Genomic DNA, 26,937 nt, shown 5'->3' with positions numbered 1-26,937 from the left:
CCACACTGGTGAGAAACCTTTTTCATGCTCAGTTTGTGGCCAGAAATTTGCTCAGAGGGACCGTTTAAAAAGTCACACAAGAACCCACGCTGGTGAGAAACTCTTTTCATGCTCAGTTTGTGGGAAAAGATTTGCTCGAAGTGGAAGTTTAAAAACACACACGAGAACCCACACTGGTGAGAAACCTTTTTCATGCTCAGTTTGTGGCCAAATATTTTCATTGAAGGCAGTTCTAACAATTCACACAAGAACCCACACTGGTGAGAAACCTTTTTCATGCTCAGTTTGTGGCAAAAGATTTTCAACGAAAACAGCTCTAACACTTCACACAAGAATCCACACTGGTGAGAAACCTTTTTCATGTTCAGATTGTGGGAGAAAATTTAATCATAAGGGAGAGTTAATCAATCACACAAGAATCCACACTGGTGAGAAACCTTTTTCATGCTCAGTTTGTGGGCAAAAATTCTCTCAGAAGGGATCTTTGAAAACGCATACAAAAATTCACACTGGTGAGAAACCTTATTCATGCTCAGTTTGTGGCAAAACATTTTCAGTGAAGAGAAACTTAGAAATCCATACAAGAATCCACACTGGTGAGAAACTCTTTTCATGCTCAGTTTGTGCCCAAAAATTCAATCATAAGGGAGATTTAATCAACCACACAAGAATCCATACCGGCGAGAAACCTTTTTCATGCTCAGTTTGTGGCAAAACATTTTCAGTGAAGCGCGATCTAACAATTCACACAAGAATCCACACTGGTGAGAAACCTTTTTCATGTTCAGATTGTGGCCAAAAATTTGCTCGGAGGCACCATTTAAAACGTCACACAAGAACCCACACTGGCGAGAAACCTTTTTCGTGCTCAGTTTGTGGCCGAAAATTCTCTTATAGGGTAAGTTTAATCAGGCACACAGGAGCCCACACCTAACCCAGTTGCCTGCTCAGTCACTTGTCAAAGAGTCTCTATTGAGAATTCTGAGTGTCTCTGGGAGATGAGCAATGATGCATGAAGTTCTCACCTTCTATTTGAGCAGACTTTGAGTTTATGCATCAGTGATAATTCTATTCTAGTATGTAGCTTTTGATTGAGATGCTGAACTCCTTTCCTTTACTACAGTGAGAAGTTTATATTTTAGTTTTAGTAATGCATTTGAAAATATAGTTAACCAGCCTCGGGATGAGAATCGTTCTGTATTTGTCATTATAATTGATGTTTCTTTTGGTTGTGGTTTTTAACTGCAATTTGTTTTAATTCATATTCAGGACAAGTTGCTGAGTTTTTAATAGTGCCTGTTTAGTTTTTTTTTTTATTCTTCAGCCTTTCGTGTTCATGTGGAGCAATAAAATGAAAAAATAAATTGTGTTGGATATCCCCCATTTTTCTTCAGTTTTTTTTTGTTGCCTTGCCTTGGTCATAACACTTTAAATTGTTCTTGAGATGCATTAAGACATTTCGAGTTGTTTACTTCACAGTACTTATATTGAAGGCTATGAAGGTGAGAGATGAAGGTGGCATCCGGAATTGTTCCTGGTGGGTCCCCAAAGAGTAGACAAAGGGACTCGACATCTCGGCTAGGGCGCGAGACACTTCTCTCTGACATGGGTTGAATAAAATCTTTCCCCAAACAGCCGCGTGTGACTGAAGTTTTCCTTCCCCAAGCCAGCCACTTTTTCAGCGTTTGTTTGGAAGACCAGCTGACCATCGAAGAGAATTCACCACACTATCTAGCACAGGGGTGGCCAACCAGTCAAAGACTAAGAGCCACATTTTTTACTGTGTCATCGCAAAGAGCCACATCATACACATGAGCACAAATGAACACCCCCCCCCCCCACACACACACACACCTCTGCTCAGTCAAATTTATTGTGACATTATTATATCACGCACCAACATGATAATGACAAATTGACTCCTACAGTACTAAAAGCACAGACCAAAGACCACATTTTCAACAATGAACATTGTGTGAATTGTCTCACACAGACAAACTCTCAGTTCAACAAATTCCACAAACAAAAACATAAGTATTTTCACTTACTATGTGTGGCGGGACAGACCATTCGTTTTAGTTTGTCGTTTTCAGGAGACAAGATTTCAATAACGTCACTGAGGCATATTTTAACGAACTCCACTTCATTGTATGCCTTTTTAGCCCGTGCAATGTTCCAAGCCAGTTGAAACAATGCAAGTGTGACAGTCTCTGAGTGCTTCGTAATTTTTTTGAAAAACTGTACCTATTTTTCTGCCTGACTTTTCAAAGTCTCCAAACTTGTGCTTGCGAAATTCAGTCCCTTTTGCAAAGTCCTTATCGATATTGGCATGACGTGAGCTGAAGTGGCGCTTACCATTTGAAGCTTTTAAATGCGCTAATGACGTCCGACATATCAGGCAGAATGGCTTGCCATAGCGTTCAGCAAAAAACAACTTTAACTCTGTTAAAAACGTCCTGTGTTCATCGTCATATATTCGTTTAGCTGTGCATTTTTTACTTGCCATTTTGGCAAGCGTCTTGTCAGCTTTTCTGGACCTAATGGGCCCCCGTAGTCACAGTCACCATTCATTAAAAAGCCAGCAAAACCAATCGCTCTGTTTGTCCCTCCTCCTTTGCGGGATTTCACCTCACGCGCATGCGCGTTTGACCAAAATACCATATTGAACTCAAGCGAAGCAAATACGCACGAAAAATAAACACATGTTGATATGAACGTAAAAGAGCCGCATGAAAGTGATAAGATCATGTGTCTCGCCAGGTTTAAAAGATGCGATGCCTGGCAGACGGGGGGAAAAAGCAGCTAACATCTTTGCTTTTGGGCCACTCGAATATTTGGAGGAACTTCACTCAGCGGAGCAACGAAGACAATTCACCACACGTGGTAGCTACCACAATGCTAACTTTACAACATTTAGCTTGATTATCCTCGACGAATGTTCGATCTCAAATGATTGTGGAGCAATGCAACTAGACTGTCTTTTGCTAAGTTTATTTTCTTGCCAAACGATCTAGCACAGCACAAAATACGATTGTCTAAATACGGGATAACCTATATTCAATTACTTCAACAAATAGCTCGCTGGCCGCTGCCCAAAAGACACTTTTGTTAGCCAAACATCGTTCAACAAGTGTTGTTATTGCAGTGTGAAAATGTCTGCAAGGACCACAGCAAAGTAAGTGGAGGAAAAGGACCGTACGCGTCGACGACAGGAACATCTTTGCTTGCAGCCGAATGTTGTGTTGCGCACGGCAGGTTCGTACACGTCTAGTTTCTATTATGAATCCTCTTCCAGTGTTTATTTTTAGTAGTATTCTATTCACATCACGTGTGATAGGCAGATTGAAAAAATCCTTATATAGTTTTGACCGGTTTCTCTTCAATTGTAACTAATGTGTTTGTCTTGTTTTTGCAGACATCAGTGAAGCTATTCATCCTAAGCAGCAGGAGCCAGAGCTCACGTGCATTAAAGAGGAAAATGTGCGCAAAGAGGTCCACCACATGAATGAACAAATGGTGCAGAAGATTCTTTGCACCGTAAAAGAGGAGGAAGAGCCAGAGCGGACTTGTATTAAAGAGGAGGATGTGGGCAAAGAGGTCCACCACATGAATGAACAAATGGTGCAGAAGTTTCTTTGCACCATAGAAGAGGAGGAAGAGCCGGAGCGGCTTTGTATTAAAGAGGAGGGAGAAGACTCCTGTGACATTAAAGAGGAGGAGGATACCTTCAAGATGCTATCGATTGGTGTTCCTGTGAGGAGTTTAGATGAGGGTCAACATGAGGTGAGCAAAGGGGCGGAGCCTCCAAGCTGCAGCTCAAGTCAACAAATGACCAGAGAAGGTGATGGAGACCACTGTGGAGGATCACAAGCAGCTCAGCCATTAGATAGTGATGATGTGACGAAAAACTTTTCCTGCTCAGATTGTGGCCGAAAATTTGCTCAGAGGGGACGTTTAGAAAGTCACACAAGAACCCACACTGGTGAGAAACCCTTTTCATGCTCAGATTGTGGCCGAAAATTTGCTCAGAGGGGACATTTAAAAAGGCACACAAAAATCCACACTGGCGAGAAACCCTTTTCATGCTCAGTTTGTGGCCAAAAATTCTCTGAGAGGGGACATTTAAAAAAGCACACAAGAATCCACACTGGCGAGAAACCTTTTTCATGCTCAGATTGTGGCCAGAGATTCGGTTATAAGGCAAGCTTCAAATGTCATACAAGAATCCACACTGGTGAGAAAGCCTTTTCATGCTCAGTTTGTGGGCAAAAATTTGCTCGGAGGGAACATTTAAAAGGTCACACAAGAACCCACACTGGCGAGAAACCTTTTTCATGCTCAGTTTGTGGCCAAGAATTTTCAGTGAAGAGAGCTCTAACACTTCACACAAGAATCCACACTGGCGAGAAACCTTTTTCATGCTCAGTTTGTGGCGAAAAATTCTCTGAGGGGGGCAATTTAAAAAAGCACACAAGAACCCACACTGGTGAGAAACCCTTTTCATGCTCAGTTTGTGGGAAAAGATTTGCTCGAAGTGGAAGTTTAAAAACGCACACGAGAACCCACACTGGTGAGAAACCTTTTTCATGCTCAGTTTGTGGCCAAATATTTTCATTGAAGGGAGCTCTAACAATTCACACAAGAACCCACACTGGTGAGAAACCTTTTTCATGCTCAGTTTGTGGCCAAAAATTTGCTCAGAAGCACCATTTAACAGGTCACACAAGAACCCACACTGGTGAGAAACCCTTTTCATGCTCAGTTTGTGGGCAAAAATTCTCTCAGAAGGGATATTTGAAAACGCATACAAAAATCCACACTGGCGAGAAACCTTATTCATGCTCAGTTTGTGGCAAAACATTTTCAGTGAAGAGAAACTTAGAAATCCATACAAGAATCCACACTGGTGAGAAACTCTTTTCATGCTCAGTTTGTGCCCAAAAATTCAATCATAAGGGAGATTTAAACAAGCACACAAGAATCCACACCGGCGAGAAACCTTTTTCATGCTCAGTTTGTGGCAAAAAATTTTCAGTGAAGAGCGATCTAACAATTCACACAAGAATCCACACTGGTGAGAAACCTTTTTCATGTTCAGATTGTGGCCAAAAATTTGCTCGGAGGCACCATTTAAAACGTCACACAAGAACCCACACTGGCGAGAAACCTTTTTCGTGCTCAGTTTGTGGCCGAAAATTCTCTTATAGGGTAAGTTTAATCAGGCACACAGGAGCCCACACCTAACCCAGTTGCCTGCTCAGTCACTTGTCAAAGAGTCTCTATTGAGAATTCTGAGTTTCTCTGGGAGATGAGCAATGATGCATGAAGTTCTCACCTTCTATTTGAGCAGACTTTGAGTTTATGCATCAATGATAATTGTATTCTAGTATGTAGCTTTTGATTGAGATGCTGAACTCCTTTCCTTTACTACAGTGAGAAGTTCATATTTTAGTTTTAGTAATGCATTTGAAAATATAGTTAACCAGCCTCGGGATGAGAATCGTTCTGTATTTGTCATTATAATTGATGTTTCTTTTGGTTGTGGGTTTTAACTGCAATTTGTTTTAATTCATATTCAGGACAAGTTGCTGAGTTTTTAATAGTGTCTGTTTAGTTGTTTTTTTTATTCTTCAGCCTTTCGTGTTCATGTGGAGCAATAAAATGAAAAAATAAATAGTGTTGGATATCCCCCATTTTTCTTCAGTTTTTTTTTTTGTTGCCTTGCCTTGCTCATAACACTTTAAATTGTTCTTGAGATGCATTAAGTCATTTCATTAAAGAGTTGTTTATTTCACAGTACTCATATTGAAGGCTATGAAGGTGAGAGATGAAGATGGCATCTGGAATTGTTACTGGTGGGTCCCCATTCAATAATGGGAGGACCCTCAGGGGTTCCAGGACCTCATACATCTCCCATCAATGATAGTTTTGGGGAGAAGACCTAGGCTGCATATATAATCAGGGCCAACCCAAGCTCTGCCGCAAGTGTGGATAGCATGGGCTCCTTGCAGAAGCGTGTGAGCAAATCAGTTCTCTCTAAAGATTCGTTCAAACGAATCGGTCACTGAAAACATTCGTTCTTTTGAACGACTCGTTCACTCACGAGCCAACACTCAAAAGAAAACATGGCCGACTCTCAGGGCGTCTTCTTAGTTATTAGCAACATCCCCACCGATTTTCACTCGTCGGACCTCCGGAATTATTTCAGTCAGTTCATAGAGAGCGGTGGCTTCATCTGTTTTCATTACCGCCATCGACCAGAGGTGCATCGGGAGCCTCAAACGTGCGGGGGCAGCGAGGAGGACGGCGAGAAGTCGTCTGCTAGCGACCTAGCACCAGCGGCGGTTAATAACAATTGCAGTAAAAAGACGAAACAGTCGACCAAAACCTGCTGTTGTGTCGTTGTGGTCCACAACGAACACGCCGACAGATTCGTCAGGATGTACGCAGGAAACCACTGGATCGACTTCAAGGGCAATTGGCTGTCCAGAAGATGTGTCATTAAAAGAGTTAAGGTATCACAACACAATGGTAAGTTCGTCTTGTTTCCCCCAAATATTTCATTTCTGAATTACAAATAATCGTTAGTATGATGCATTGCAAGTCTAAATCTCACTAGTTTACACACTACAAACTACGAAAACAATGCTCATATTTTTACAATGATGCAATTTTCCTATGTAAGTACTATTTTGGTACTACAAAGATCCCTCGCGACTTCGCGTTTCGTTTATCGCGGCATCACTCCATCGCGTTTTTCCCCCCAAATAAAAAAAAACCCATTCAAAATTCAAAATAAAACTTCTAAATTGAGTTAACATGTGTCTAACCTTTAGGACAATGTTGTATTGCTCCAAATGTTCGTTTACATTCCTTTAGAAGTCCGTTTTCGCGTGTTAGCTTGATCGCGAATCAGCATCTTTCCGCTAACTCGTTAGCCTGCCCAGTACTTCTTGTTGGTGACCGTACTTTGTGGATTTCACTTATCGCGGGTGGTTTTTGGAACCAATTATCCGCGATAAACAAAGGATTACTGTATAATTTAATTTACTGACAAACATTTCACCCCCCCAGATGATAATCAGTTCCCGTACAAGACGAGGTTTGAACAGCGACATCGGATATCCCAAACCGAACACTTCACCCTGTCTGACCTCAAGACCTTATCTGAGCTCAATCCACCCGCTCTGATGCAGAATGGCAATGTGGGCACGTCAGTCAAAGTCTTCCTACAGCTCATCCAGTCGTGTCGGCTGCCTCCCCGCCTTATTCGCAAATTGGGCCTCAAGTTCCCCAAGACTGGCTCCAACCGTCGCTATGGCAATGTGCCTTTCCAGTACCAGGAAACTTGCACGCTACCTGCCACAGAAGAGACTGTTTTAACAGCCGCTGGCCATGAAATATGTGGGCCGGGCATTTTACCTGCTCGAATGTCGGCAAGCGGACAGTTGGATGACCACTGCGAGACAATTGAGAATGATGAGCCACAAGCAGAAGAGGAGGAGGATGTGCAGTCAAATGCAGATGATGTAAGATCAAGACTTTAGAATTTTTGCAGATTGAAAATTTAAAGTCTATTTTGCAGTGCTGGTCAACTTTCAATTTAATTTCAATTTAGAACAATATGGGCAAGTGGCATTCATTACTAACCTCTTTTGGTTGCAGGACGACGACTGCTGCGAGGAGTGGGAGCGTCATGAAGCATTGCACGAGGACATTACAAGCCAAGAGCGAAGCAAAGAAAGGCTATTTGAAGAAGAAATTGAGTTGAAGTGGGAAAAAGGTGGCTCGGGATTAGTGTTCTACACTGATGCCCAGTACTGGCAGGAAGAGGAAGGAGGTAAACACGACAGTGCTGTTGTCTCAAATTATATACACACACACCAACCTACTTTTTTTTTTTTACATCAGTCCATTATTTTTGCTACGCTCACGATATTTTCTTTAGCCTCCAAAAAAAAACAAGCTTGTTCTTGTTCTTTATTATACTGCCCTCTGATGGCCAAGACCCAAAAACCAGTCACACAACACCCATTGAATTAAATTATGCACCAACTGTTTAATTAAACTTTAAATTTTGATTAATTTCTGTCATTTATGCACCTTTTTCAGATTTTGACGAGCAAACGGCAGACGATTGGGATGTTGACATGAGCATCTACTATGATAAAGGTATTCTGTATTGCTTAACATTTTTTACCTTAATGATGCAAATAATCCCAAAATGTATTTAACCTTCACTCTTGACATAATTTCTGAAACTGGTGTTATCTTTTTTTACAGATGGAGGTGACATGGATGCCCGGGACTACGTCCGGATGCGACTGGAGAAAAGGCTTCGGGACGGTCTTGAAGATGGAGCTGCCCATAATCAGGCCATTGGCAGTTTTGAGAGGTTCACTAAGGTACGAAATTGATCTAAAACACACATTTGTTCACTGGAATTTTATGTTTTACTCGTTTTTACTGTTTGGTTAGGGATTTGGCCGCCGCGTAATGGAAAAGCAAGGGTGGAAGGACGGCGAAGGCTTGGGAAGCAGTCAAGTTGGGATTCCGGACGCACTGGAGAATGAAGGCAAACATCCATATTGCAAACGAGGGTTTGGGTGAGTTTCAAAATAAAAATAGGTTAATGATTTTCTTGTTTACATATCATTGTACTCATTGTGATGCTGTTTATTCCACAGATATCATGGTGAAAAGTTACTCCCGCATCTTGGTAAAAGGACCAGAAAAGATTTCCACATAAGTACGGTCTATGATAAACCCAAAGACGTTGATATGGGGGACTCTCTGCTTAGACGACAACAAAACAACAGCATGAAGTACAGAGGCTGGCAGCCTGGGGGCAGTGTTGGGCCACGAAGATGACAAAAAACTTTGATGACGTGAATGCTGGAAGAATTTAGTCGTTTCATCATTTCGTAATTGTCTCAATTTCATAACCATGACACATTAAAATTGAGTAAACGCTTGTTTTACTATATTTTATTCATGTATTATTTTATTATTTCCAAAAAGGATTAAAAGAAAAAATGCGATATCTCAATATTTTTTAAAATGAAAACAATTTGCAATTTGTATTTTTTTACATTGAACCTCCCTTGATTAGGTGTTGTAATGAACTCTGTTGTATGTCCGATCTATTAAAATTATTGTGTTAAAACCAGAATATGTATTTTATTTAATTCTCAATCTTATAATAATAGATCTCATTGGAACGATTGCGTCGTCAAAAGCTTTTATTTTGAAACTCCTACATTTAGGTGACCCGGATGTATTAGATGTTAGCGTGGCGGCTAGTTGCTCGCAACGCTGTCAATAGTAAGCAGCACTACTTTGCTCTTAAACTCTTTTTTACTCCTTTTGAATTTCGCAACTTCAATACCGGCTTGTTTTACTACTTTATCGGTGTTTACAGCGTATCTGAATTATTCATGCCGGTTTACAATTGACTGGTTAGTGCTTGTTGATTCGCATTACCACCACGCGTCTAATGTTTTGCGTCTGCTTTTTACTATACATAATGTAACAATAAAATACAGGGATGACACTTTTAACCAGATCACCGGCCCTGACCTAATTTGATTCAATAAAAAAGTATTTTTTCCCCTTCGGACGGCACTAGTGTTTTGCTACAGCATGTCTGCGCACAAAGGAGAAACGCTCCGATTCGGCCAGGTGGTGATCGGACCACCGGGTTCGGGTAAAACCACATACTGCCAGGCCATGCAGGAGTTCCTCACCCATCTCGGACGCAAGGTAGCTGTGGTGAACATGGACCCGGCCAATGATGGACTACCGTACACTTGTGCCGTTGACATCTCCGAGCTTGTCACTTTGGATGATGTCATGGATGGCCTGAAACTGGGACCCAATGGCGGGCTCCTTTATTGCATGGAGTATGTGGAGGCCAACCTGGACTGGTTGCAGGATAAACTGCAGCAGAACCCGGATTGTTACTTCTTGTTTGATTGTCCTGGGCAGGTGGAGCTCTACACACATCAGAATTCGGTGAAAAACATATTCTCACAATTGGGAAAGTGGAATTTTAGGGTGAGTGCATTCAATTTCCCTTGATATTTTTTGTGTGCCAGTGATGTATAGTAATCTTGTCAGGTGATGGTATCTAAAGTCATTAAATGTAGATCTTTTTTGTTTTCAGCTAACATGTGTGCACCTTGTGGACTCTCACTACTGTGCCGATCCAGCCAAGTTCATCTCTGTGCTGTGCACTTCACTGTCCACCATGTTGCATGTGGAGCTCCCTCATGTGAACATCCTCTCCAAGATGGACCTAATCGAACATTATGGGAAACTTGGTAGGGCTATCCCAGCTTAATTGCAAAACATTTTTCATTAATTGAAGACGCCAACTATTTGTGTGAGACATTTTTGTTTTCCACAAAATGGTGCACAGTCTACTTTCTCATTTAATGTCTTTATTTGTTGACCAGCATTCAACCTGGACTACTACACTGAAGTCATGGACCTGACGTATCTTCTTGATCATCTGGCGGCAGATCCTTTCTTCAAAAAATTTCGCCGTTTAAACGAAAAGCTGGCAGAGGTCATTCAAGATTACAGCCTTGTCTCGTTTGTGTCTCTCAATGTTCAGGTATTTATACCCCAGTAAGTTCTAGTGATATATTTTTGAGAAAAATGCTGTTATTGTGATTTATACAAGAGGTGCCACAATATTTATATTATTTAAATTGAATAAAAGTACAAAAGTAGATCTTTCTTAGTCTGTAGATATTTTCTTGTCATTAGCAACCAGAAGATACCAAATCAACAAATCCACTAATTAATGAAAAACATGTCTAACATTTAAGTATGAAAAAAATAAACGCTGCTGCTGAAAATTTTGTCCACAGTGCTTGAGATATGTGACACCGGAATTACACGCTGCTTTTCCGAGAATGATTGTTACCATGGTAACCGCTGTTATCCAGCTCGGTAACTTTTAAGACCAAAACAAAACCTGATTTTAACTTTTGGTCGGATGGTTACTACAGTAACACTCTCGCACTGGTCCCCGTCTACTCGGGTGTCAGTCGGTTATTTTCTCCCCACCTACTTAAAGTTGAGACGTCTGCGCTCTGTAAATGCAGGACAAAGAAAGCATGATGCGGGTCTTGCGGGCAGTGGACAAAGCCAACGGTTGCTGCTTTGGAGACCTGGAGGAGAGGAATCTTCAGGCCATGATGTCAGCTGCCGTAGGGGCAGACTTTGACTTTGCCTCGTATCCTTTTCTAGCAGCTCTGGTGACTCAACCCTGACTCATGTTGCTTATTGAACCACCACCATTTACGGGAGTGGTTGAAAAGCTGACTGTACTTCCAACTTCTTGAGCGGAAATGTTTGAATAAAAGAGTTTGCCTTAACAACGGACTTTCCAGCACTCTAGGAGTTCAAGAGCGGTACCTTGAAACCAGCGAGAAGACCGTGGAGGAGGAATTGATGGATATTTGAAGAGAGGAATACGAAATGATGCCCGCTCATAACCTTAATAGAAGTAGATGAACGCAGGAATGACATTTGAAGGACATGCTAAAAACATGTTTTATTTAGATATTCTGCTTTATTGAAATGTTTATACAATGCACTGGGGATGCTTCATGAGAAAGTGAATGTCCTTTGGGGATTGCATGTGCGCTTTCCTCCAGCGGGTGGCAGCCGACGTGCTCCCAAAACGGAGGCGTCTGCTCGCTGAAGATCCGCTCCAGATTTTCCCTCCAGCCGGAGGAGAAAAATTAAGTCAGGCGGGGAGAGGAAGCCACATTAAATCTGTGTTTCTGCACAACTGGCCCTGTGTCTGCTCTTTGGGATGGAAGACCCTCAAACTCTCCTTTTACTCTTTCCACCACTGTTGTTGTAATCGTATTATAACACACCCTCCTTGAAATTCTTAAAACTCTTTATAATTTAAATAAAGTATTCAATGCGTCATCAAAGTAAAGCTAAATAAATCCTAAAATAACTGGTGAACGTTGATTATTTATCGCCTCCAGTCATCCATGCATTGAGGGGGTGTGTCAGGCACAATGTTAAATTGTGTTCCCATGTTTGCACATGTGATCAACTATGCCTCCTCATTGGTACCTCCTGCCCCCCCCCCTTCCTCCCTTAAGCCCCCTACAGGAAGATGTGTGTCTATGAGATAGAGGAAGAGTTTTGAAGTAACAAATGGAATTCCAAATAAATGAAAACAACAATTTGATCACGCCCGTGTGTTTCATCCGTTTAATCAGCAGCTAGCAGCCTTCTGCACACGCACACACTTCTCATCACACCCCTCCCCTGCTGCTCTCTGCGTTTCATGGATGCCACAGTCTTTGCTTTCACTGAAGATAGAAAAGGAAGAAAAAAAAAGAAGCACCACCAAGTGTCTTGTTTTTCTGTACTTTTTCAAAGTGTCCACGCTTGCACTAACACCCTCCCCTCAATCCCTCTCAGACAGGCTGCTAGATAAGGTCTGGCTGACTGTTGGTTCAATGTTATTGGGGTGAGAGCTGCAGCCTTGCCTGCTCCCATCCCCCACTGCACAGCACTGAGACAGAGAGGGGAGGAGGGAGGGAAAGGAGGGAATGTGCATTGCTAGTCTATTGCTGCAAGGCTACCTCCTTCTGCTGTGTGGGTTGCATTAATACAGCAAAAAGCATAAAACCCAATACGTTCAAAAAAAAAAAAAGAAACCATTCATATATGTATGTGGTGAGTGAGGAGAAACAAGTCAAACACGTGGACACCCCACAGATGATCATTTTCAACAATGTTGATGATGTGTGATCAGTTTAAAGTTGCACATAACTTGTATGAACATAAAGTGCTCTCTGGCGTAATGCAATATATTCGAGTAGTGGGGAAAAGACAATAAGGACGTCGGAGATCCCGTCCATCGTTGCTTGCAGGGTGCGATCCAGTCCGGGTTTTCCGGTCCCCTGCTCGGCTCAGTAAAATGGCTGTATCTAACGAAGCCTCGTGTTGGTTGGGCTCGTTCCCTGCCTCTACCCGGGCTCAGTAACATAACTCCCACAACAATTTCTCTCGCTTTTTTTACGCATTGTATGGAGCGCCAGTCATCTCTCTAACCCACTCACGGAACCGGAACCAAGGGGTGGCAGCCGGATTCGGTCCGGTTCGCGGGTGGGGATGAATCGGCACCGGGATAAATGGTTCTAAACAATTATTCATGTTCCATGCTAGCTTTTGATTGTGCCTGACTCGCCGAGAGAGGGAGAGAGGTGGGGGGTATATCATGGCCGCTCAGGTCGCCAGCGCCGCCACTCTGAACACAAGCCCGCCTTCAGAACTCAAAAAGCCGGATCGAGAGCCCAAGGAGGACACGGTATCGGGAGAGAAGCAGTCGGAGAAAAAGCAGCCCGGCTTGGAAGGCGAATCGCCGGGCCGGGGGGATCTGCAGGACGGCGCCGACGCTGGAAATGCAGGAGGAGGAGGGGAGCCTGAGATGAAGAACGGGAATGGGAACCCGCCCAGAGCTAACAATAATAACCAGAATGACACCGTCGGACCGGAGGGAAACAATCACCCGGGTATGGTGCACCATCACAACCCAGCTTTCCCTCCACCGTCGTACGGATACAGTCAGCACTACAGTCGGGCCCCTTTTCATCAACATGGCGGACAACAAAGCCCTGGCATGGCAGCTGCTGCGGGTCCGACCGTTCAGCCCAGCAACATCGTGGACCCTTACCAACCCAATTCGCATGACTTTTCCAACCACCAGTTTAACAACTACAGCCCGTTCCCCAACAGGACTCCGTATCCAGGCCAGGCGTACGCTATGAACTCGCCTCGTAGTAGTCAGGCGCCGACAGCTGGGGGGCAGCCAGCTAAGCAGCAAGCACCAGCGGGAGGACCCACAGCAATGGCTGGATCTTACAATAACCAGAGATATAACATCGGAAACCCGCAGCCGACATCCACACCGACGCTCAATAAGCTCCTGACGTCGCCGAGCTCCACACGGGCTTATTCCAACTACCCGTCGAGCGACTACACCAGCCAGGAGGGAGCTAGCAAGGGGGCAGCAGACATGGGCGCTAGCGGTCAGTACGGAGGCAGCAATCCGGCTTGGCAACAAAGAAGCCATCACCCGTCGCCTATGAGCCCGGGAAGCGCCGGGCAGCCGCTAGCTCGAAGCCAGGTAAAATCACACCACAACGCGAAGGCCATGGTGTTTTTTTTCCACGTCTCCTTCCCTCCTCCTAACTAGTTCACAACGTAGTAGGCCAGCCATTGTCTGCTACACTACTTCGCTAAGACTCTAAAATGGCTGCCTCTCGTGTGTGTTTCCCCCCCTCATAGCAGCCCTTAAAACTGTCGTTTTTCCGTCGGTTCGAACGATATAAACCGACACGAGAGCGGGGCGAGATGACGAGGGAAGTCGTCGAAAGTAGACCGCGTTGAGGGACTTTGGCGTAGCCACGAAGGCCCGACTTTTTAGAGCAGCTCGAATCCAGATCGAGGGGGCAACGCTTCGTTTCAACCCCCTTTCAGCATTGCCACGCACACTTAGCTAAATGTTAAAACAAACACTGTTTTGTGCGATTTGATCACCGGATTTCAACATACATACTCGTTGTTTTAGTGGTTCAAAGCTGGAATCTAGATTTTTTTTCATATTAATTTGGTAGCAATGACGGAAGGAATGCTAGACGCACTTCTAATCAAACTCGCTATTAGTTAAAGTGGCCTCTTGCTTTTCTAGCTTCAAAGAAAAACACACTTAAACGTCGTTGTAAGATGTCACTAAAATGACGCAAATGTTTGCAACGTGAGCGCCTATCTGAGTGCGGCATAGGGGGATGCACATGCTTGGTTGTTGGCCGTAAACGGTCAGAAGGCTCGGGCCACATGAAGCGAATGCGCTGCAAGATTGCAGCGTGCAACAGGGATTTGAATTGTGGAGGTAAAATCGAGCTGTCAAAGCCAGGAGATAGTTGGTCTCGGGTTGACATGCTAGCTCTGATCTGATTGGCTCCTTAGCCGCAGCTCATGTGGCCATTTATAATTACATGTGATGCAAGGCAACAGTTGCTGATAAGAGGAGTATTGAATCATCTCAGGGTCGTCAGAGGTATTACTGCCTGTTCTTTTGATGATCGCTTTTCTTTCCAAAAATGTTGACTCTGATGTGGTTTTAAATTCACTTTATACTCAATTGATGATTATATGCATGAGCTCTGAAATGTGAATATAAATGGAGAGAGGCAAAACTTGTGCAAAGAAAATCGGCATAACAGTGTTATGGAGAAACGTGAAGCATGATATTCCTTATAAATGGCTTCCGGTGAATGTGTTGTGTAAAAAAAAAAATACCCCAAAATTCTTCTTAATCTAAAATAGGTATTGTGCTAAGAATTCATGTTTACTTGTAGCTATTTCGCCTACTCTAAGAAAATGTGTATTGACCTAAGCAGTTGAATCAGTACTTCTCATTGCCAAACTTTTTTTTTGTTAACAGGATTGTGATTACTTTTGCCACTTATGTTCACAATATATTAACACCTAGACATTTTCATGTTTTCCATACTGTTGTAAATCCACAGCAATTTTCATAAATGTGGGGCTTCCATATAAATGGCAATTTTGGAAAGAAAATGCACAGTTTTAAAAATATGGTGATTATATATGTATATTTGCACACGTGTTTCAAAATGCATCGTTTCTGCTTCAAAAGAAAAGCTGCATTTTAGCCCCGCCTGCAAAAGATGTGTGCATGTAGCTCCTGCGTCTGGTTGGCATGCCACACAAGTTTGACTCCAAAGAATTTCCCCCCCAGTCCCCCCTCTTAAGCCAATCAGAAAACAGTCCACCATCTCTCACCCACCAAGGGAGTTTGTCTTATGCAGATTAGCCATGTGCTGCATTTATTTATTTCAATTCATCACGCCGCAATTGCTAAATGTCACGCAAGGCATAACATTTGCACAAAAAAAAGGTTGTTACGCTGATGAGGCGTTTCATCCAGCACATTTGGGGAATTCCCTCGCTACAATGATCGTCTGTTACATTCTAAACAACCCAACAAAACGATGTTCTATGTACCAAAATGTGATTGAGATCAGATCTGGAGTGAGTCTGTGCTTTCTCCCTTTTCACTCCTTTCTTGTTTTGAAAGGACTTCCTGAATTTTTCGTGTCATACATCTGGGGCCAAACTGCCTTCTCCAGAAATAAAAACATACTTGGACAAAACAGGAACACAGCTGGGAGATGTTTGGAATTGGGCTAGCAGATAAATATATACGTATATCACTGTTTACTTGTGACGTTAGCCAAACAAACTTTATCTAGAAAGCATCTTAAACAACCACAAATATCAAAGTGCTGTACAGAAAATAAAAAAATAATAAAAACTATTTAAAATTAAAATCAAGAATATAAAAGAATTAAAATAAATTAGTGTGAGAAAAAGAGATGATATGAGATCGTCATTTCAGCATTTATACTTTTTGTCACATTTGTTTGGTGGTGTGCTGTGAGGTTTCCCAATTCGTTTCATAAATGTTGGGAAAGACCAACTGTTATGACTTTCATATTTTTCCCGACTTATTTTTTTATCCTTGCGTCTTCCAGCCGCCTGGTTCCATGGACCCAATGGTGAAAATGAGAGGGCAACCCTACGCTGCCAGTAGCCCCTACAGTCAGCAATCACAGCAAGGACCTCCCACCGGGCAGCAGGGTCCCGGATATCCTGGCCAAAGTTACGGCCCCCCAGGTCCTCAACGATACCCAGTCGGCATGCAAGGGCGAACTCCCGGAGCTATTGGTGGCATGCCATATGGTCCACAGGTAACATCCTGCTTTGATTGTGTTTTTGTTTAAGTTGTGCTCACGATAATTCTTTTGTGCTTAGATGGGATCCTATGGCCAGCAGGGACCAGGAGGATACGCTTCACAGGGCCAGGGCCCGTATTACGGCCAGCCTGGTCAGGGTCCCCACCCAGGTCAGCATCAAACACCCTACTCTCAGCCCCAACCTGGACAACCAGGAGGTCAAGCACCTTACCCGGGGCAACCCCACCAGCCGACCCCCTCGGCACCGCACGCCCAAGGAGGAACCCCTTATCAGCAGCCTCATATTCCCCCACAATCCCAAATTGCACCTCAAGGCCCCGCGCAGCCTCAGCCGCCGTATTCCCAAGCGTCGGCACCACAGCCAGGCCAGTCTCCGTACCAGCAGCAGGGACAAGGCAGTCAGACTCCCCAGCAGCCGGGCTCCCAGGCTCCTCCGGGATCACAGGGACAGACCAACTATCCGGCGTCGTCGCAGCCGCCTCTGCAGCCCCCTTCGCAACAGCAGTCGCAGACACCCCAGCACACACAGGGCCAGTCTGGAGCATACCCGCAGAACCCTCAGCAGCAGCAGCAGCAGCAAGCACAGCAGTCACCTTATCAACGCTTTCCTCCTGCACAACAACAGGTGCGGCCCTCGGATGAGGATCTGAAGTCTTTGTTTGGTTCAAAAACATGTGCATGAGAGAATGCTACTTTTTTTAGGAGATACCCCAAGATTCATTTCAGTCCAATGCTCCACCATCTTCTCAACAAAAAGGAGGGCCAGAGGATAGTCAGGGCCGTCCCTCCAGCCTTCCGGTCAGTCATGTATGCATCAATGCTAGAATTTCTCTTTCCCATTTCACCCCCCTATGAGTAAAATAATCGACGTCTCTGTGTGTTTCCAAATTACTATTCCCAATTCATGAGTTAATGTCAAGGAGATGCAGGGGCATCACACAGAGCATCTATAACATTTTGCCTCCTCCTTCTTGTAATGAAATAAAGGAGCCAAAACACTTCTCATTATAATTGAGTGATTAAACAATTGAAAAACTACGGCCATAATTACATATTTTTAAGAAAGATTTTTTTTTTTTTTGCTCTCATATTGGAGTTTATTAGTGCAAGGCAGGCTTACTGGGTTTATAATCAGAATGTACTTTAATAACTTTTATTGTCCCTCTTGTGTTTTCAGGACCTGTCGGGTTCCATAGACGACCTGCCTACTGGTACAGATGGTGCCCTGAGTCCCGGAGTGAGCACGCCGGGTGTTTCCAGCAGCCAGGGCGAGCAGAGCAACCCGCCCTTCTCACCTCACACGTCCCCCCACCTGCCGGGCATCCGGGGACCATCGCCTTCCCCGGCCGGCTCCCCGGCCAGTGCCAGTACTCCTCGCACTGGACCACTGTCACCTGCCAACATGCCAGGTGGGTGCTTTTCTCCAGGTCTCACAACCAAACCTTTCCCGAGCTGCTCTAACTTGAATATGAATTTCCCAGGCAACCAGATGCCTCCAAGACCATCAAGTGTGCAGTCAGATGGTAGCCTTCACCCTGGCATGAGCCAGTCTCCTCTGGCTCCAGACCGAGGTCCACTAAATGTCACAAAGTAATTGTGTTTTACTGGTAGCTTAGTCTGAACAAGCCTCGTCTCTTCTTTCACCACTTTAGGGTTTATGCAGAGAAACCCTCAGATGCCCCCTTATGGTTCCCCACAGTCAGCCTCTGCTTTGTCGCCTCGCCAGTCCTCAGGGGGACAAATGCATCCTGGGATGAGTCCATATCAACAAAATAACTCCATGGGTGGCTATGGACAACAGGGGGGACAATATGGGCCCCAGGGTGTGTATCTCTTTCTCACCCCCCTTTTTTAAAATGATTTTTGGTTGTCAAAACACATATTACCTAAGTTTGTCCTGACATAATGAAGTAACATTTTGAAGTTTGTGTACGTTTCTCGTTCGAAAAAACCCATTGGCTCCATCCCTTCAGCACACAGGCACAGCATAGCAAGCTATCGCTGCTCCCTCCCTCTAACTCTGTTGCTGCTATTAATAGCCGTGAAGCAGAAAGTCAGCTGACGTAGCAGAGCCTCCTGTCAGTAGAGCTCAGACTGTGACGAAGGCTTGTTGCTCGGGGAACGTAGCTCTCATTGCTAGCACACTGTCGAAACAAAAGTGTGGCTCACAAAGCACAAATATTATTTGTAGCTTAGGTTTTTAATCACAGATTTTTTTCCCCACCTTGCCCAAATGATTTCTGATCTATTTTGTCAAATGTGCTTCAGGTTATCCTCGGCAACCCAGCTATGGTAACATGCCAAATGCCAACTACCCGGGGACGGCTATGGCTCCAATGGCTGGTCAAGGTGGGGGACAACCATACGCCGGCATGCCTCCAGGAAGGATGCCGCCAAATCAAATGGGAGCGCGTCCGTACGGCCCCGGCATGGGGCCTAACATGGGCCCCAACATGGGCAACATGCCATCCCAGGTTAGCTCAGCGATGTGCCCTCCTCCTGGTATGAACAGAAAGCCCCAGGATCCTGCAGCCATGCAGCACCCCGCCTCTAACTCGTTGCACAACAGGTTGGTTGATTCGCCAGCGGATTTGCTTTACTTTTGATAATTATCCCCTTATTAAAAAAGTTTTTCTACATCCAGGATGTCTGGTTATCCTAACATGACACCAGGCATGATGGGCTCTGGTCCCCCGTATGGTCCTCCTATGAACAACATGCCTGGAATGATGAACACCCAAGGTGGATCCTCCTACCCCATGGGGCCAAACATGGTCAACAACACAAGTGGTACGTTTTACAGATTGATCATTTTAGCCTTTTCTTATTTTAAGCCCAACCAATTAATGTATATATATATTTTTTTAACCTAAATGTGTCTAGGAATGGCTCCGAGTCCAGAGATGAACAATAAAATGAATAACAAAGTTGATGGAAGTGGAACCCCCAAGCCAGAGCCCAAATCAAAGGTAAATTCAAAATTGTGAGTTTTTTTGGAAGAAAAAATGCATTAAGCAAGGTTTCCGCTTCTCTCCACTCAAACAGAAATCAAATTCCTCTACGATGACCAATGAAGCTATAACGCGTCTATACGAGTTAGGACCGGAACCTGAACGAAAGATGTGGGTGGATCGTTATTTGGCGTTCATTGAGGAGAAAGCCATGGGCATTACCAACCTGCCTGCCGTGGGACGCAAGCCCCTTGACCTCTTCCGGCTATATGTATCGGTAAAAGATATCGGAGGCATGACGCAGGTAATGCTGAGTGTGCATATTTTCAATTGCAATTCCCTTGAAGGTTCTACCCGCTTCTAAATACATTGTTGTCTGTTTCTCAGGTGAATAAAAACAAGAAATGGCGAGATTTGGCCACATCCTTAAATGTGGGTACATCGAGCAGTGCTGCCAGCTCTTTGAAGAAACAGTACATCCAGTGCTTGTATGCCTTTGAGTGTAAAATCGAGCGTGGCGAAGACCCTCCTCCTGAGATTTTTACAGACAACAAGAAGAACCAAACCGCAAAGGTCCAGCCGCCCTCGCCAGGTTAGCGCTACACTCACTTTTTTTTTTTAAAACAAAAGCCTTTCATATCATGAAATTGATGTGTCATGTCTGTCTGCTTCCAAACTGAAGCGTCCCTCTGCTCCACAGCTGGGTCGGGCTCTCTGCAGGGCCCTCAGACTCCCCAGTCGACCAGCAGTTCCATGGCTGAGGGTGGAGACTTAAAACCTCCAACCCCAGCCTCCACTCCTCATAGCCAGATGCCCCCCATGGCACCCGGTTCCAGGTGACTTTCTCATAAAGCCAATCACAAAGCTTTAAATGGATCCATTTTAAATGTATCTTTGCCCACCCCCCATTTTTAGAAGCAGTGTTAACGTTCAGGACCCCTTTTCCGATGTAAGCGACCCCGCTTTCCCGCGTAAAAACATGACACCCAACTCTGCCTACCAGTCTGGCATGGGCACCCCAGACATGCAGGGGCGCATGGGTCCCTACGAACCCAACAAGGACCCCTTTAGCAACATGAGGAAAGGTAGGCTCATTGAATAGGTCATAAAATGCTTCCCTGCTCTGTTAATTTGCACTAAACGGGGCTTTCATTGTGATTGCATCTTCAGTCGGGGAGCAGTTCCTTCCCGCTAACCAGGGTCCGAACAGCGGGGCGGGCGACCAGCAGCAGCAAGCGCCACAACAGCCACAGCAGCCACAGCAGCCACAGCAGCCACAGCAGCCACAGCAGCAGCCACCATTTAATCGAGGACCACCCGGGGCCATGGGCACCATGCCAATGGGGCCCAGACAACAATATCCTTATGGACCAGCCTATGACAGGAGGTAAGAAATAATGAATGGTATTTAGAATTTTAGAGGACATTAAATCCAATGACGAGAGGCTTATTTCCTTTATGGGTCAGGGAGAGAGATGTAATTAAGGCTTCATTTTAAATTGACAAAGGGATTCACTTTCTTCCCACTCATTTGTTTTGATTACACCTTGAAGCCATTATAGTGCTTTGAAAATGTTTTACACAAAAAGTGCACATATTTTTTTTATTTAACTACTAGATATTTTTGTTAACAAGATAGTTAAGCGCAAAAGTGTTTTGTTTTATTAGAACTTGTCGAGAAGATTTTTTTCCCACAATGGAGTGTGGTTATTTTTTTTGTAGACACTTTCCAAGTCCAATGTCACTTGGGACAGTTAAAAAAAAAAAAAAAAGAGGATCTGACTAGATGTCCAATATTTCTCTATTGTATTTTTCGTACATATCTTCATATTCTAAAAATTCTGTTTGTGATTATGTTCTTTCCAGACCTGAGCCAGGAATGGGTCCAGAAGGCAACATAGGATCTAATGCTCCTCAGCCAAACTCTATCATGCCTGCCAATGCCGACGCTGGGATGTATTCGCCAAATCGCTTCCCACCACAGCAACCACGGTTGGTTAACAGAATCTCTTTATCTCTAAAGCAGGATGTTTGAATTTTGGACAGCAAATTTTGGACAAGCTTGTCAAGTGAAAGTTTTTTTAAACAATTTCGAAACAAATCTCAAACAAAATTTCCTATGTGGGTTCAAATATAAAATAAATTCTTCTTTTAGACAGCTGACTCATCAGCATTTAGCAATTTTTGTATTTTCATGGCCAAGCTGATGTTGCAATGTAACATTTGCAGACTTGATTCCTATGGTAATCAGTATCCTGGACAGGGAACGCCCCCTACTGGCTCCTACCCTAATCAGCAGCCTGGAATGTACCCACATCAACAGCAGGTAACACTAATTATGCTATGCTAACAGCTATGCTGAAATTAAACCTAATCATGCTTATTATTTGTAACACTATTACAAAATAAGAGTAAGGTTGTATTTATTACTTCCTGTTGTTGTTTCTAAATGCTGATTTTGTATAAGAATTTTAATAATTTCATTGAATTTGTAGGGCTACAAGCGTCCTGTGGAAGGAGGCTACCCTCCTTCGAAACGTCACGAGCCCGAGTATAGTGGGCCTTTCCCAGGGGGGCAAGCGCCACCACAGCAACAACAGCAAGGCGGCGTCCCGGCACCCTCGTCGGGACAGCAAGAGCCGTATAATCAATACAGCGGCAGTGGACCTTACCCGGGCTCTGACCGTCGTCCACCTGGGCCAGGCAATCAGTTCCCATTTGCCTTTGGACGCGAGCGGTTGCAGGGAGCGGCGGGGCCCAATTCGCAGCCCGCCTTGCCCCCTCAGATGATGCAGTCAGGCCCTGAAGGTCCTCAAGGCGGCATGTGGCAGGGGCCGCGAGATATGAACTATCAGAACTACCATAGCAGGCAGGGTGGACCCGGGGGCCCGCCCCAAGGACCGGGTTACCCTGGCATGAACCGCTCTGAAGAGATGATGTCATCAGAACAGCGCATGAATCATGACGGCCAGTGGGGTGGTCAGGTGGGCCCGCGGCAGCCTCCCTACGGTCCCGCGGGGCCAGGTCAACCGATGCCTCGTTCTGTGCAGTCCAACTACCAGCCCCCTCAAGGCGTGCAGAACCACATTCCACAAGTTTCCAGCCCAGCCTCCCTGCCCCGCCCTATGGAGAGCAGGACATCGCCAAGTAAATCGCCCTACATGCACGGAGTGATGAAAATGCAAAAGGCCGGCCCTCCTGTGCCGGCGGCACACGTCGTTCCCACTGCGGCCCAGTCACCTTTAATAAGACGAGACATGCCGTTCCCGATGGGCTCCATCGAAGCGTCCCATCCTGTTCTGAAACCACGTCGCAGACTCACCATGAAAGATATCGGTAAGGCTTCCCTGACGGATTCGCTTTGCGTGCGTTCTCTGTGCTAATTGTGCTTTTTTTACGCTTAGGAACTCCAGAAGCCTGGCGAGTCATGATGTCATTAAAGTCCGGTCTATTGGCTGAAAGTACCTGGGCTTTAGATACAATCAACATTCTTCTTTATGATGACGGCAGTATTTCTACTTTTGATCTCAACACGGTGAGACTTTTTTTTGGCTTTGTCACACTTCTGCCACTTATGATGAATATGTCTAATATCACGTTTCTCTCCCATTAGTTGCCCGGCCTACTGGAGTTGGTGGTTGAGTATTTCAGACGTTGCCTCATTGAGATCTTTGGTATCCTGCGGGAATATGAGGTGGGGGACCCCGGCCAGAGGACGCTACTCGATCCCGATGTTTTGAAAGAACTCGCGGACGGCTTAGAAGAAGAGGAAGCGCAGACGGAAGATATCGAAGCGGAGGATGACGACGATGCGGACGAGGAGGAGCACGACGCGGAAAGGCCGCCTCATATAAAACAGGAGGACGAGCGTAAGGAATGTTCGGAGTCACGAGAAGGAGACGAGAAGACCGGCGAAGAGGACAGACGAGACAAGGGTTCGTCATCCGACCAAACCGGCTCGTCGCCGTCTTCGTTGGTCCAGAACAGACCCAAACAGGGCAGCAAGTTTGATAAGTTTCCTCTGAAGGTGGTACGAAAGAGAGATCCGTTTGTTTCGGCACACACCAACAATCACGGCAAACTGCAGGAGTTCGACAGCGGATTGCGCCACTGGAGCGCCGGAGGGGGAGACTCCACGGAGCACATTCAGACACACTTCGAACCCCGTAAAGACTTCTTGGAGCGCCGACAACGAATACCCGTGCCCCAAAGCGTGCTGAAAAGGCGAATCCGTGAAGATTTCCTCGACTATAGTTCGCCAACAGAAGAGGAGAAAAAGAACGAGGATGAAGCGAGGTCAAAGGCGACATCCTCCTCAGGGAAAGCGACCGGCTCGGAGGACAGCCCCGCCCTCGCGAACGAAGAGGAGAACAAATCGGAGTCTAAAACGACGGAGCAAAGTCACGGGGAGAATAACAGACCCATTCCGTCGGTCGTTAGTGTTTTAACGCATCAGGTCAACACAATCTTGGAGGATGAACCTCACAGTAAAGATGAAGGGCCACTCGTCTCGCTAGCCAACTGGCAGGATTCCTTAGCTCGCCGCTGCGTTTGCATCTCCAATATCATTCGCAGCCTCTCTTTTGTTCCAGGAAATGACCACGAGATGTCCAAACATCCGGGGCTACTGCTGCTACTGGGCCGCCTCATACTGCTCCACCACCGGCACCCTGAACGCAAACAGGCCCCGCTCACTTACGAGAAAGATGAGGATACAGAAGAGGGCACGGGCCAGACGGATGAATGGTGGTGGGACTGCTTGGAGCTCCTGAGAGAAAACACGCTGGTCACATTGGCAAACATCTCAGGCCAGTTAGACTTATCCGTTTACCCCGAGAGCATCTGCCTGCCTCTGTTGGATGGCCTTCTCCACTGGGCCGTCTGCCCTTCAGCGGAAGCCCAGGACCCCTTCCCCACCTTGGGTCCACACAACCCTTTGTCCCCTCAGAGACTGGTCCTGGAGACGCTGAGCAAGCTGAGCATCCAAGACAACAACGTGGACCTCATCCTGGCCACCCCGCCGTTCGCTCGAATGGAGAAGCTCTACGGGAATCTCGTGCGACTGGTCGGAGAGAGGAAGGTGGCCGTCTGCAGGGAGATGGCCGTGGTTCTGCTGGCCAACCTGGCCCAGGGTGATACCTTAGCAGCCCGGGCCATCGCCGTTCAGAAAGGCAGTGTGGGCAACTTGCTGGGCTTCCTGGAGGATAGTCTGGCGGCCACCCAGTTCCAGCAAAGCCAGAGTTCTTTCGTACACCTCCAGGGGATGCACTTCGAGCCCACCAGCCCGGACATGATGAGGCGGGCCGCCCGGGCGCTGCACGCGTTAGCCAAGGTGGATGAGAACCACTCAGAGTTCACACTACACGAGTCCCGGCTCCTCGACCTTTCGGTGTCCCCCCTCATGAACTCGCTGGTCTCTCATGTTATCTGTGATGTACTCTTTTTGATCGGCCAGTCCTGACAGCTGTAGGGAGCCGTGGCTCCTCTTTTCTAGAAGGGGGCGTTCTCCTCACGCCTCCTTCTTCCTCGCTATCCTGGCTTGTGTGTAACAGGGCAAGGAACATTTAAAAGTGACTCTTATTTATGAAAACCTTCAGATTCCGTTCTCTGAGCCCTCCCCGGGGCCGGGGGCATCCTTGCTCCTAGACTTGTCATCGCAGAGCCCACTACAGAGAGAAGCCACACCAAGTGACACTACTAGCGAAATAAATGCCAACTGGAGAGCAGAGAAACTGCTCTGCACTTGGGGAGGGGAGGGGGTACTTTTTAATAAAGATAAATAAATGAAATAATAAATAAATAGCTGGAAAAACAAAAACCGTAACCAAAGTTGCTGTCTCGTTTACAGTGAGTTTGGGAGACGCAGTGTGCCCTAAGCTCTCCAGGCCCTGGAGGGCACAATGAGTCTGTTAAGGTTGTCGTTCAGAGCTGAAACAGACTGACAAAAGTGGCCTACTGGTTCTAGTCGCCGTCGTCGGATTATCACCGGTCAGCCCGACAGACACCTTCACCGGGGAGGCCTGCGCAGTAGATTGTAGGACCACGCGGCGCGACTAGACTTCGGAGGGGTCATTCTAGTTTGGTGTAAACACAAAAATGGCTTTCTTCCCCAAAGTATCAAGAAACACCCTTACCTCCTCTTATCCCTTGATTGTATGGATTACCCTTATGAAAAGAAATCACCTCTTAGGACTGGTTTTCAACTTCAAATACAGCTTTGCTGTGGTGTATATATATAATGTTGTACATTACACTTCTTTCCGTGTCTGTCTGTCTGTGTCACTATTCTCACGTATTCTTGGTGAGGGATGGAAGCTGACGGCAGCTTCCACTTCCTGCTGATTTGACCCGCTCCTCCGGTCTCCCCCACCGCTCAGTAGTGCAACAGACACAGCTCCGACCTGTTGTTTCCCGGTACAACACAAACTAGATGAAGTACACATTTGACAAATTTTTCTTCTGTCATGGATTCTTCATATTTGTATTTCAGACTATGTAGCTAAGACATGTAAATTCCCCCTTCTCCCCCTTTTTTGGCTCAATGAATATCATTTATTCAGTATGAAATCTTTATACTATATGTTCCACGTGGTAAGAATAAATGTACATTAAATCTTCCTAAGCTGTTTCATGTTTTGTCTTCCCTTCACTTGATTCCTTCTTTTTGAATAGCAACTTTTGACATCTACATTGTGTTAATATAGAAGTTAGTTTGTATTTTCTGGGAGATTGTCCCTCCAAATTAATATCTTGTTTTAATTCAGCACTTAAAACAAATGATTAAATTTGGATTATGTATTAGAATTATGTTGCTTGACTCCAAACCACTAATAGGCAAATACTAATTAAACATGATTTGGTTTCTTCAACATAATTAAACTATCTACATTTCTACCAATCTGATTTAATCCTCCAAAGCATACCACATCAGCGCTTAAATTTTTCATACACAAGGATTTTTTAAAATAAATGCCATGTCAGCCAATTCTGTGGAGTGTGTTGCAGGGATGCTATGGAAAGGCAAGTCAAATGATCCAAAGCATACCACACCTAGCTAGCCATCCAAAACTAAAAGACTTCTTGGTGGAGGTTATGTGTGGTAGCCACGAAAAGTGTCATCCAATGCATTCCACACTGTGTTGCAAGGATCTATATGGAAA

At 45.2% G+C, this 26,937-nt stretch overlaps 4 protein-coding genes and 1 long non-coding RNA gene across 10 annotated transcripts; 4 read left to right on the top strand and 1 right to left on the bottom strand.

The window, feature by feature from the left end:
* Positions 1-478: 478 nt before the first annotated feature.
* LOC119136335 lies at positions 479-5,224 on the bottom strand. The gene is made up of 3 exons (XR_005100708.1): positions 5,168-5,224; positions 4,748-4,831; positions 479-521 (listed from the first exon to the last, which is right to left on the bottom strand). It is a non-coding gene; the product is annotated as an uncharacterized LOC119136335 (long non-coding RNA).
* Positions 1,036-5,463, top strand: LOC119136203 (gastrula zinc finger protein XlCGF17.1-like). Of its 2 annotated transcripts, XM_037274523.1 has the most exons (7): positions 1,036-1,047; positions 1,683-1,687; positions 2,744-2,883; positions 3,146-3,255; positions 3,416-3,492; positions 3,598-4,174; positions 4,763-5,463. In XM_037274523.1, the coding sequence occupies exons 6-7, from the start codon at positions 3,607-3,609 to the stop codon at positions 5,242-5,244; spliced, it is 1,050 nt and encodes a 349-aa protein (XP_037130418.1). In that variant the 5' UTR covers positions 1,036-1,047; positions 1,683-1,687; positions 2,744-2,883; positions 3,146-3,255; positions 3,416-3,492; positions 3,598-3,606; the 3' UTR covers positions 5,245-5,463. The 2 variants fall into 2 exon arrangements, with proteins under 2 accessions (XP_037130418.1, XP_037130417.1); XM_037274522.1 differs by having other exon boundaries at positions 3,416-4,174.
* Positions 5,464-6,093: 630 nt separating this feature from the next.
* gpatch3 (G patch domain containing 3) lies at positions 6,094-8,977 on the top strand. Its single transcript, XM_037274422.1, has 7 exons — positions 6,094-6,531; positions 7,075-7,529; positions 7,666-7,840; positions 8,113-8,172; positions 8,284-8,405; positions 8,479-8,606; positions 8,688-8,977. Exons 1-7 carry the CDS (start codon positions 6,126-6,128, stop codon positions 8,869-8,871), a joined length of 1,530 nt encoding a protein of 509 aa, XP_037130317.1. The 5' UTR covers positions 6,094-6,125; the 3' UTR covers positions 8,872-8,977.
* A 309-nt stretch (positions 8,978-9,286) lies between these two features.
* On the top strand, positions 9,287-12,223 carry gpn2 (GPN-loop GTPase 2). Its single transcript, XM_037274554.1, has 5 exons — positions 9,287-10,056; positions 10,166-10,322; positions 10,458-10,618; positions 11,115-11,245; positions 11,403-12,223. The coding sequence occupies exons 1-5, from the start codon at positions 9,643-9,645 to the stop codon at positions 11,473-11,475; spliced, it is 936 nt and encodes a 311-aa protein (XP_037130449.1). The 5' UTR covers positions 9,287-9,642; the 3' UTR covers positions 11,476-12,223.
* Positions 12,224-12,961: 738 nt separating this feature from the next.
* On the top strand, positions 12,962-26,406 carry arid1aa (AT rich interactive domain 1Aa (SWI-like)). Of its 5 annotated transcripts, none has more exons than XM_037274138.1 (21): positions 12,962-14,170; positions 16,605-16,820; positions 16,885-17,451; positions 17,529-17,624; positions 18,004-18,235; positions 18,308-18,397; positions 18,479-18,649; positions 19,095-19,395; positions 19,471-19,616; positions 19,710-19,795; positions 19,872-20,081; positions 20,165-20,369; positions 20,478-20,613; positions 20,693-20,862; positions 20,948-21,021; positions 21,058-21,164; positions 21,644-21,769; positions 22,007-22,103; positions 22,273-23,113; positions 23,182-23,312; positions 23,391-26,406. In XM_037274138.1, exons 1-21 carry the CDS (start codon positions 13,262-13,264, stop codon positions 25,236-25,238), a joined length of 6,759 nt encoding a protein of 2,252 aa, XP_037130033.1. In that variant the 5' UTR covers positions 12,962-13,261; the 3' UTR covers positions 25,239-26,406. The 5 variants fall into 5 exon arrangements, with proteins under 5 accessions (XP_037130033.1, XP_037130032.1, XP_037130031.1 ...); XM_037274137.1 differs by having other exon boundaries at positions 17,529-17,633; XM_037274136.1 differs by having other exon boundaries at positions 17,529-17,633; positions 20,460-20,613.
* Positions 26,407-26,937: the final 531 nt, after the last annotated feature.

Source organism: Syngnathus acus, chromosome 16, assembly GCF_901709675.1.
Source record: "Syngnathus acus chromosome 16, fSynAcu1.2, whole genome shotgun sequence".
Taxonomy (NCBI): Eukaryota; Metazoa; Chordata; class Actinopteri; order Syngnathiformes; family Syngnathidae; genus Syngnathus; species Syngnathus acus.
This window is presented reverse-complemented; position numbering and strand designations above follow the sequence as displayed.

Bases quoted from the DNA above. Each gene is read 5' to 3' on its own strand.
- LOC119136203 (XM_037274522.1), top strand. From the start codon at position 3,502: ATGAATGAACAAATGGTGCAGAAGATTCTTTGCACCGTAAAAGAGGAG. The intron at 4,175-4,762 runs ATTGTGGCCAGA...TTTCATGCTCAG, and splicing joins GAAACCTTTTTCATGCTCAG to TTTGTGGGCAAAAATTCTCT.
- gpatch3 (XM_037274422.1), top strand. From the start codon at position 6,126: ATGGCCGACTCTCAGGGCGTCTTCTTAGTTATTAGCAACATCCCCACC. The intron at 7,530-7,665 runs GTAAGATCAAGA...TTTTGGTTGCAG, and splicing joins TGCAGTCAAATGCAGATGAT to GACGACGACTGCTGCGAGGA. The intron at 7,841-8,112 runs GTAAACACGACA...CACCTTTTTCAG, and splicing joins CTGGCAGGAAGAGGAAGGAG to ATTTTGACGAGCAAACGGCA.
- gpn2 (XM_037274554.1), top strand. From the start codon at position 9,643: ATGTCTGCGCACAAAGGAGAAACGCTCCGATTCGGCCAGGTGGTGATC. The intron at 10,619-11,114 runs GTATTTATACCC...CTGTAAATGCAG, and splicing joins TTGTGTCTCTCAATGTTCAG to GACAAAGAAAGCATGATGCG. The intron at 11,246-11,402 runs GTATCCTTTTCT...CGGACTTTCCAG, and splicing joins GCAGACTTTGACTTTGCCTC to CACTCTAGGAGTTCAAGAGC.
- arid1aa (XM_037274135.1), top strand. From the start codon at position 13,262: ATGGCCGCTCAGGTCGCCAGCGCCGCCACTCTGAACACAAGCCCGCCT. The intron at 19,617-19,709 runs GTACGTTTTACA...AAATGTGTCTAG, and splicing joins CATGGTCAACAACACAAGTG to GAATGGCTCCGAGTCCAGAG. The intron at 21,770-22,006 runs GTTGGTTAACAG...TAACATTTGCAG, and splicing joins TTCCCACCACAGCAACCACG to ACTTGATTCCTATGGTAATC.